Raw genomic sequence first — 11056 nt, 5'->3', positions numbered from 1 at the left:
GACTCAGCTCACTGGTTGGTCAACTGGACATTAATTTGCAGAAAACAAAAACAAGAAGAAAAGAAAAAAAAGAGAGAGAAAGCAAGAAAGAAGAAGAGGAAATGAGAGAGAGAAGGAAGGAAGACGGGAGGAAGAGAGAAAGGAAATTACATTAAACTATACACCAAAATCAAGGAGAAAATAATTGACCTGAGGTAAAAAAAAATTTAAATTCTTGAATAAAACAAGGTTGTTTGAGTGGCTCCATTTGTTAAGTGTCTGACTTTTGATTTTGGCTCCTGTTGTTATCTCAGAGTTGTGAGATCAAGCCCCATGTCAGGCTCTGCTCAGGCTGTTGAGCTTGTTTAAGATTCTCTCCCTCCTCCTCTTACTCTGTCCCCCACCACGACTCCCACACAAGCATGCTTGGTCTCTCTCTCTCTCACTCCAAAAAAAAAAAAAAAAAAAAAAAAATAGAACAGGAAATCTCAAAAATTGTTGGCAATAAAAAGCAACACAATAATTTTGTTAAAGTTTTTCAGTCTTTTTTTTTTTAAGATTTTATTTATTTATTTGAGAGAGACAGATAGTGAGACAGCACGAGTTGGGAGGAGAGGGAGAAGCAGACTCCCCAGTGAGCAGGGAGCCTGATGTGGGGCTTCATCCCAGAACCCTGGGATAATGACCAGAGCCAAAGGCAGACATTTAACTGACTAAGCCACCCAGGCACCCCAAAGTTTGTCAGTCTTTTAAACTTACACTTACTATAGATTCCAACAATCTTACTACTACTTACTCAAGACAAGAACATACATGAACAGGAACTTTGTATATAATTGCTCTGAATTGGAAACAGACGTGGTTGCCATCAACTAACGACACATCTATAGAATGGACCGCTACTTAGTAATATAAGGGGAAAAATGGATAAAAAGTAACAACATCATTGAATCTCAAAAGTTACAATGAGGGACAGAAGCCAGACTTAAAAGGCTGCACACTGTGGTTGGTTTGCAAACTGGCCCCAAACACAGATGACAAGGAGAGACCTAAGCAAGAGGCAGAACATTCCAGATTGGTGGCAGGTTTAATAAGCAAGGGAACTTACATACAACATTTGTCTTGGGAGACCACAAAACAAATGGATCACTACACCTGCTCACCAAATCTTAAAAGTTTATGTAGAGGTCTTACCTGGATTCAGTCATGTTTTCAGTTCAGGTGGTCTCAACACCTTACTTTCTCAAGGCGACATCCTTGAAATGGCTGCTAAAATTGGAATGATGGGCAGATCATGCATTTCAAGGACAGGAGAGAAGTAAGGAGCATCGATCGCCTTGGTTCGGCTCACAAGTCAGCTGGAGGTCACATCCTCTCAATGGCCTCCTCTAGCAACTGTACGATTCCATTTAGATCGGATCCTGGAAGAGGCAAAAGCATGACATAGATTGCATCAGTGGTTTCCCAGTGGTTGTCAGAGGCTGGAGGAAGGGATAGGATTGTCTATAAAGGGACATAATGGAATTTATTAGGCTGGCTGCAGCCTTGATTCTGTCTTGATTGTGGTGGTGGTTGCAAGACTGTGTTTGTCAAAACTCACCAAATGTGCACCAAAACACGGTGATAATTTACTGTAAGAAAACTATGGCATATCAAGACTGACTTAAAAAACTGACACCTTCCAACTCAATTATTTTACCATTTTTAGCCATATTTTAAATTAGAAGATTTTTTATTTGTTGTCCTTTCTTCCTCAATGAAACTCTTTTTAAGATTTTTAATTATAATCTCTTGTTCAATGAATTTAATATCCCTTTTCAATCTTTGTTTTTACTGTGGTGTAAGAATATTGATTTCTTCTTTGTTTATAACATTCTCTCCTTTCCTTGCTTCCATGATGACTCACTATGTTGAGTCCCCTGTTGTTCTCTTAATTCACATTTCTGGTTGTTTAATTACAAATATTTTCAAGTACTTCATTTCTTAAATTGTTAATTAAGTTTCATACATTTTAAACAAATATGTATTTTTTAGAGATCAGTTAAGAGGTAGTTTTTAAATGGTGTAAGGATGACATCCTTAAAAGTCAAGTTTTTAAGCAATATATTACAAGAGGTTAAAAACCTTTTTTAGATAGAGAAGTACTCTCCCTGGTCTGATGATCAGATTATATTCACTGGAAGACACATGCAAATATGTGTGTATATGTATGTATGTAACCTACGTGTGTTTACATATATTAATAATCTTCTAAAAGACTATGGTAAAATGAGATGGGACAAGAAAGTTAGGTAGCTGGGTATTATTTCTTTCTGTTGAAAATTGTCCTCAAGTTGATTCTTCCATTTCTTAACAGATTGTCTATTGAAAAGTCACGTAATAGCTTGAAACCTCAGCTGTAAATTGTGTAAAATAACAATGTAACATCAAAGGCTGGTGTGGAGGATTAATTGGGAATTTAAGTGGAAAATTTTCATGTATTATGACTTCTCTATGGAAATAGACTCTGTGTTTATGGATGCTCCATGGTTTTTGTGGTTTTTGTTGTTGTTCGTTTTTTTTGTTTGTTTGTTTTTTGTTTTTTTCACTTTGCTTTATTTGTATTTAGATCTGGAAATCTGTTGTTTCATCCTCTTACAGGAACAGAATCACAAACATTAATTGTAAAAAGCCAACACAATTTTAAAATCATAAAAAAGAAGTTAGATATTTTGATCCGTTGTCTTATTTGCTCAGGCTATCATATTTCCTTAAATGTTGTACAATGGAATTAATTCTCATTGTCATTAAATTCACTCAAGAAGAGAGTTGGATTAAAGGATTAACTTGCCAAGACAAAGGGAAAAGTGTACACACACACATACCACAAACACACATACAGGCAAAGGGAATGGAAAAGAAAAATAATACTTTCAATAATTGAAAAGGCAAAGGAAGATTAATATATTGGTATTGGGCCATGAACCCATTTGGGATAAGCTGCAAAGAGAGAGGAAACAAATAGCCAATTAAAATTATTATCATTTTTTTAACTTTGGCAAAAGAATATTTTTTAATTCTTTTTACATTCCAATGTAGTTAATATATAGTATATCAAATAGTGATCCATCAATTATTTTGGTGAGACGTTAAAGTAACACAGAGATCAGGAACACCTTTATGATGCAAGGTCCACATGTTTGATTCCATATATATGCATGTGATCATTATGTGTTCTCATTTGAGACTGGGGTTTCTGCCTTAGAGGATTGACTCATAGTTAAAATCCACAATCTGGTTCCCATAATTACCCGTTTCTCTTTATGAAAATAAGTATAAAAGCATAGCAAAGTGTATTTTTTCGGAAGGTGTCTCAAATTCTGACAAATAGTTAATTTGAATTTTCATTGCATTGCATTTCATTTAAAAAATAGAATTTTTCTACTTTTGATTTTTAAGCTTCAACTGAGAACTCCAAATAGAAAAGAAAATAGTAAACTATCCAGGTAAGACCCTAGGAAGGAATTTAGCCGGGTTTGATGCTGTTGTTCACAGAGATGGACAAGTATCATGTCTGCTACTACATGATGTAACTTGAGAGTGTATTTGTAACAAGAACAATTGTTTCATTCCCTTTCCTTTTAAAACACTACAAAATCATTCCTAAGACCATCAGAGGTATCAAAATATTGGTTATTTGAAATGGTCACTATATTTGTTACTTGAGGTAGACAAGAACGATTGTTGGGTGCTTTGGTGTTGAAGAATATTCAGAGTGCTCCTGAGTGGAAAAAATAGATTTCAATTAAACACATGTATCTGTTCACAGAATGAGAGAATTTGAAGCAAGAATATTCTTATCATTTGCATATGGATGTTGGCTGGAATGAAAGAGCAGAACAACATATAGAGCTTTTGCAGAAACTGAATGGGAGTGTGTGGTCTTGCACTACGGAGTTGAGAGACCCCCAAACCTGATTCAACACAGAACTGTTCATTAATTTCAAAGACCGATCTATTTGTCCCCCAATTTCCTCTTACTCCATCACTCGATTTACTGTGTTGTATTATCCTAGGTTGTGTTTTCCCCCATGTGTGAATGGCCCCTTAACAGTTCCATTTCCGGGAAACTTAAGACAGGAAAGTATTTACACCTAAGGCAAGTTTAGGCAAACTATGTGCGTGACGAATGGCCAGAAGGAACCACACGGCCCTGACTGAGTTCATCCTGCTGGGGTTAGCTGACACGATGGAGCTACAGATTGTCCTCTTTCTGCTTTTTCTGGTGATTTACACACTTACAGTTTTGGGGAATGTTGGGATGATCCTCGTAATCAGGACTGACTCCCGACTTCACACACCCATGTATTTCTTCCTGGCGAACCTGTCCCTCGTGGATGTTTGTTACTCCTCCACCATCACCCCAAAGATGCTGGCGGACCTATTATCAGAGAAGAAAACCATCTCCGTTGCGGGCTGCTTCCTGCAACTGTACTTCTTCATCGCCTTGGCCACGACTGAATGCATCCTCTTTGGGTTAATGGCCTATGACCGGTATGTGGCCATATGCAACCCACTCCTTTACCCTGTGGTCATGTCCAGGACAGTGTGCCTCAAAATGGCAGCGGGCGCTTTTACAGCAGGGTTCTTGAACTCCATGGTTAACACAAGTTATGTGAGCAGCTTGCCATTCTGCAGTTCCAATGTCATTCATCATTTCTTCTGTGACAGCCCTCCACTTTTTAGGCTCTCATGTTCCAACACACACCTGAATGAAAGTATCATTTCCACATTTGCTGGTGTGAATATGGTGGGAAGTCTGCTGGTCATCCTCACCTCCTACTCCTATGTTCTCTTTTCTATCTTCCGTATGCATTCAAGGGAGGGGAGGCGCAAAGCCTTCTCAACCTGTGCCTCTCACCTGACCGCTATAACTCTGTTCTACGCCACCGCCATCTATACCTATCTGAGACCTAGTTCCAGCTACTCTCTGGATCAGGACAAAGTGGCTTCCGTGTTCTACACGGTGGTGATCCCCATGTTGAATCCTCTGATCTACAGCCTGCGGAATAAGGAAGTAAAGAAGGCTTTATGGAATGTAACTAGCAGGACACGCATCCCTTCATTTCTCTGATTTGCTTGGTAAATTATCTGAACTAGGTAGCAAATGAACTTTCTAGGTCCATTGGATCCTACATTTTTCATTGGGATATTTCTAAGTAATTGCATTCTGTTAATATTCAAGTGCATGCACCCGTTTAGGAACCAAGTAATTCACAAGTCTAAAAATGGACTCAGGGCTTTCATGTAATTGTTGTTAATTTTTGCTGGGTCCTCACAAATAGGGCTTATTTCTCATCAAATCTTGGTTAGAGAATGAAAGAGATTTAGTATTTAGAATCAAAAGTCACAATAGCACATGAAACTAACCATATAGATTATTTGGAATTGTTCACTTATGTTTCCCACGCATTTTTATTTCACTCTTTTTGATCTGTAAGAGACTGTTATGTGTCACTGATGCGTGAAACATTTAAATTTAAAATATATTTGCATTTTAATTTTTTGAATTATCTTCAGGAGGGAGGCTTAAATCAAATTTTAGGACTACAGTTTTAATTGCAGCTATAAACTCACCATTTTTTTTTCCAGAGCCTTCTCCCCATGCACATATATATCCATTAATAGATAAGTGTGAGCTTGTCTAAAACATGGTAACAGGAGAAGTACCATCTCATTAGAATGCACCAATTACAACTCTCATATACCTTTCTCTGGTCTTCAAAATTTCCAACCTTTCTTTCTCTTCCTGTATCTTGGATGGACACATAGGACAAAGTCACGCACACGCATTCAGCTGCTCAGAGTTTAATCAGTGCATAGGTCCAAGGAGGTTGATCAATGTTAAGGGGATGAATCTGACACATACTCTTTACAATAAGCTCATGAATTTCCTGCTTATTGGTATCAATCAATTGCCAATAAAAATCAATTCAACTTAATATTAAAGCCATGCTTTGCTGGTATGGAGGTAAACAGGGAGTTGGTTTAATAGAACTTTGCAGAGACTGAGTAGGGGTTAGCACTTTCTAAAGAAACATCCACACTTGGAGTTTTTGGGGAGAATTTCCCCATGACCTTTGCCCTTGCAGATGACATTGCACCGGATAGAAGTGATGTCCATGTCTGGGATGTAGACACTGCATATGCTGTGTCCCGTCACAAAGAGTCCAACTAGCTCGACCATCCAATGTACCCAGTGACCTATGTAGGTGACCTTGCTCAGACATGTGTTTGTGATGTCATGGCTGTTGTCTATGCACCTGTGGGCTCTACTGTCCCTCCCCAGGTCCCGGGTGGTTACCTGGCCTGGACACCCTACAGCAGAAGAATCAGTTTGTTCTCTGAGATAATTATCCTTCCTCTTAGGGCTCGCCTATGGTCTTCTGCACCGGCTGGCTGCTCCCTGGCTGGATTCTTTCTGCGTCCCCTGTCCCCATTATTTAGTAGATTGATATATAGGACCAAGATACTTCACAAGTAAATGGCAATAATATGTTCCTTCTACTAGATGTTTTATTTTCTGGTAAAATTTGACAATAGTAAGAATGTTTGGGAGAAAAAATCCAGTTATTCTTAGATTTTTTTTTTAGACATACCCTATATTAAGCCACATTCTCTGCTCTCTAATTCTGTTTTTTTACATTTACTTAATCTGATTTACAGAGTCTACAAAAACTTTCAATTTCAGGGGCTATAATCACTTAATTATATTGCCAGCTTTTTAATTTCTTAAATATGTGTTTCTTATGTAAAGTTTGGTTACTTCTTTAATGCATACACTTGTAAAAATATTTTTAAATTATCATAATTTTTTGTATATTGTTCAATACATTTATGTGAAAAATGTTCCAGATATTGTTTATTTTCTTTAACTCAAAATAAATTTAAGTTGTGAAACCACTAAGACTTCTAATTATTATATTGAGTGAACAAACAAGCTGGAAATAATGAGGAATCAATATTCAAGAATCACATAGCTCCAAATAAACAAAAAAGAAATATAATTAATTTTGAAATCCTGTATTTAGGCAAAAAAATTTGTACAGACGGTTTGATATTATATATAAGAATAATTTTGGATTTAGTTTGTTACGTGTGAATTAACACGGACAACATAGTTTCCAGTAGTCCATTAAAAATGGCAGTTATACCTTTGTAAACAATAATTAAATAAAGGTTAGGTGCTGAAATAAGTGAAGTAATAATCCTATTTAATTTCACATTGCTCAAATAAAATAGAAGATAGTATGTTAACTCACAATAAGCGTCTTTCAGAGGATAGAGATAAGTGAAATTTTGTCAAGAAGATAATGCCCAACTGGTTGGATGAACAGGAAAAAATTAAATAAAAGTAGTTGAGTTGATGTGAGAAGATGTAATCTGTAGAAAAGGAATGTACAAAGAGCCGTATTGGAAATGTATAACTTTTGGGTCCTGGGGTGGCTCAGCCTGTTGAGCTTCTGACTCTTGGTTTTGGCTCAGGTCATGATCTCAGGGTTATGGGATCGAATCCCATGTCAGGCTCCACACTCAGTGGGGAGCCTGTTTGAGGTTCTCCCTCTCTCTCTGCCTCTCCTCCCCAAACAAATAAAGAAATCTTAAAAAAAGAAAATGTATAGCTTTATGAAAATATACAACTTTATAAAAGCAAGCTTAAAACAAGTAGGTTTATTGAAAACACGGAACACACATCAAATAGAATGTGTTGCAACAGAAAGCAGACATGTGCACATTGTTGCTAAACGTAGGTATAATTTACCATTTTTCTGGGAAATTGGTGTGTACTACCTCTAAATTCTCTTTAAATTTTGTGCTTTTAATCTTAATGTGAAAACACTGCATATGTCCGTGTACCACTCCAAAGTCTCAGAAGAATCCTTGGTAAACTTCAGCCACTTAACATGCATAGTTCCAGCTACTCTCTGGATCAGGGCAAAGGGGAAGGTAGTGAATATTAACCAAGTAATATTGAGGTTTTGCAAACGGGAGATCAACTGGATGAAGATCTATGTCAAAAGCTGAGTTTCCAAATTGGGCTCCAAACCCTCAACCTCTTGAAGTCTTATGATCATTTTAACTACGTGCAAAGTAAAACTAGTGAAATATAACTTATTAGCTAAGGTTGTGTTGAGAATGTGTCAGATTCATTTATACACTGATGAGAGAAGGAGCGAGATAAAAAGAAATTACAGATTTGGAGAGGATGTGGAAACAGGAGGTTTATTTAGCTTGGAGACAGAAAAAGCAGCATTAAAAACATCTGAAATAAAGGCTGAGGTTTGATTTTACAAGTCGTAACATTTTTATGCCCAAATCACGTATCGCAGAAGAGAACTGTGTTTCAGAGTTACCCTAAATACTTGATTTGGCGAGAGTAGTCAAAAGGAACCACAGATTTAAGAAGCAAATGCTAAAGATATATCAATGGCTGATTGCAGTGACATAGCTTTACCTCCAGCGGTAGGGTCCAGTACAGACAGCAAACATGGGCTCCTGAGATGGTGCCAACAGAGATTAGAAGCAGAGTGACAAGAAACAAGTTTGGTTTTTAAGTGGCTACGGTCAGTGATTTTTTTTCTAACATGTAAACAAAATTGCAACATACACTCTTTGCTTATTCTTAATTTTTATTTTTCCCTTTAAAAAGTTCATGTGTGTTAAATTTATCCCCTAAGGATAGGCTGATAACTTTGCATGAGACCCACGTGAAGTAGCTATCTACTATTAATCAGTTCAGATGCACAGATCATAATGTATTTGATGTGAAAAAATCCCTAATTCCTACAATGATTCTTCAAAGGTGAAAAAATTGACATTCTACCACAAAAAAAACAATGTTTTACATTTTGTAAATAGAAAACCTTACATACCAATAATACAAATATGAAGATGCTTTTAGTGATGGTTACTAAATTAGCTTTATGTCCATAGCATCAAAAATATATGGACCCATGTGATGATGAATGATATTAAGTGATCCCAATTTTTTCAATGAAAAAAAAAAAAGAAATAAAAGAAATGTAGAGGACTTCTATAGTGGGGGACCAAGGTCCTCTGTGAATCACTATGCCTTTAATAAAGCAAAGAATATACTCAAAATGTTAAATCAATTTTTTCAGAGCTCTGGATATCAACCAAAGGTTAGAAACAATGTGAGAAGAATTTACTCAATAAAAACTGATGAATTTTGGTAAGAATAACAGGGTTTGTGGCATAGTAACTTGACCTAATACCATCACAGTTCTCAACAGTTAAGCAATAGTCATGAAAACCAGCAGCTTGAAAACAATGTTAACTGCTGTGTAGATACTGGATTGTGCAGACTGAGTTTGGACTCCTAAGGGTGCCCCATCCCCAGAGTAATCAATACATCCTATAAAACATAAAGAAATAAGGCTTTTATATAGTATCACAATTAAATAAGACATTAATAGCATTGAAAAATCCCATCTACATGGGTATTAAAAAGTTATCAAATAATACACTCCAAATGATAATATAAATTGTAAATACTGGATAATGTAAACCAAAAAATAAAATAAATTACAAAATTGCATATTAGAAGTGATGCAATTTCTGTTAAGTCCTTAAAGAAGTTTAAGTGCTACTAATTCTAACCAAGACATAATTAAAATAAATTACAAATTATTTGTCTTAAATACTCAAGAAAGTACGAACAGCAAACTATATGCAAAATAGCATAAGTGAGTTATGAAGAGAAAGCCAGAGGAATGGATGGGATTTTTGAGATGATATGTTTTCTTGTATCCCATGCAGGGAGAATGTGTTGATAGACTTTTATTTAGCTAGGGACTTCAAAATGTTTCAAGAGAAATAAATATAGCAGGTAAACAGTACAAGAAGAGGTGAGGCAAGCAGACTAAATGATATGTGCTTATAAACCATCTGACTCATATTCTCTTTGCTCTGGCCTCCTCATTTCACTTCCCCATCACTACCCCTCAGTGACTTTTCTCAGTGAAAATGTAACTGTCATTGTCACCTTTGTCACCTCACTGTGAGGAAGAGACTAGGATGACCCTGGCATTTCAGGGTCCAGGTGACAAGAGTTTCACAAATCATTTTGTACAGACAGTTAATGTCAGCCTCTAATTGTATGCCTGTCTTCACCGAGGCTCTGCCTGGGAGAAACATCTGGTAGCTAGATTTCTAACTACAAACTGCAGAAATCAAAATGACTTCACCAAATTGAGATGATAGGATATATTGCATGAGTAATGGGGCATCTCACAGTAGCCCTAGTGGCAGAAAGAGCCTGAGCGGAGTCTCTGGATCTGGGAAATAACTTGAAACAAGGACTTGTATCTCTTCATGTCATGTTTGCTGATGTTTGTACATCTGTCTAATTCTCCTCTATGTACCTGATGTCTGAGTTCTGACTTGTTGCAGGAAATGGTTGAATGTTTGGTGTAACACCTACTGTTAAACCCAATTAACTAGGGCCTGTGCGTGCAGTCAGGTGGGATATAATGACCATGTAAAATGCGGGGGTGAGAGTGAAGAAATTTCTTAGATAATTCATGCAGGGCATAAGCAGAAAAAGCAAGACATCTATGTTAATTTGGTTAAACTAAGCTGAATAGAAAACCTGTTTGATTTTGAGGTCTTTAAAAAAGAATAATCCAGGACAGGATCCTAGGTTTAGTGTGAAATAATGATTCCAGGACAGGTGGCTCTGATGTTTATTATTGGCTGGTCTCATGGTTGCTGTGGTCATTTACAGGCCAGCCAGCCAAAGTGGGAAGACAGACATCCTCTCAAGTAAGTGAGTAAACCTGCTCCCAGTGTTTTCCCCCCTATTTCATTGCCAAGAATTAAGTCAGGCAAGGTGCAAGAGACACTGGAAACACATCCTAGCTTCTATGGAAATAAAAAAGAAGGAAATGAAGGAAAATTGAATTTCATAGACACAATGAGTTTCTAGCATGGTGCACGATACCATCAAGAAGAGAAGGAGAGCCAAATAAAAGGAATTAAGGGAAAAATGACATGGTTTAATTTAGATCATAAAAAA

The 11056-nt window shown here is 36.8% G+C and overlaps 1 protein-coding gene across 1 annotated transcript; it reads left to right on the top strand.

Annotated features, from left to right (window-relative positions):
• The first annotated feature begins 4147 nt into the window (after window positions 1-4147).
• Window positions 4148-5092, top strand: LOC117796628 (olfactory receptor 5F1). Its single transcript, XM_034644897.1, has one exon. The coding sequence runs from the start codon at window positions 4148-4150 to the stop codon at window positions 5090-5092; it is 945 nt and encodes a 314-aa protein (XP_034500788.1).
• The last annotated feature ends 5964 nt before the right edge of the window (window positions 5093-11056 follow it).

The sequence above is a fragment of the Ailuropoda melanoleuca genome, chromosome 16 (assembly GCF_002007445.2).
Source record: "Ailuropoda melanoleuca isolate Jingjing chromosome 16, ASM200744v2, whole genome shotgun sequence".
Lineage (NCBI taxonomy): Eukaryota > Metazoa > Chordata > Mammalia > Carnivora > Ursidae > Ailuropoda > Ailuropoda melanoleuca.
Note: the sequence above shows the minus strand (reverse complement) of the source record. Positions and strands in the feature narration are given on the sequence as shown.

Bases quoted from the DNA above. Each gene is read 5' to 3' on its own strand.
- LOC117796628 (XM_034644897.1), top strand. From the start codon at position 4,148: ATGGCCAGAAGGAACCACACGGCCCTGACTGAGTTCATCCTGCTGGGG.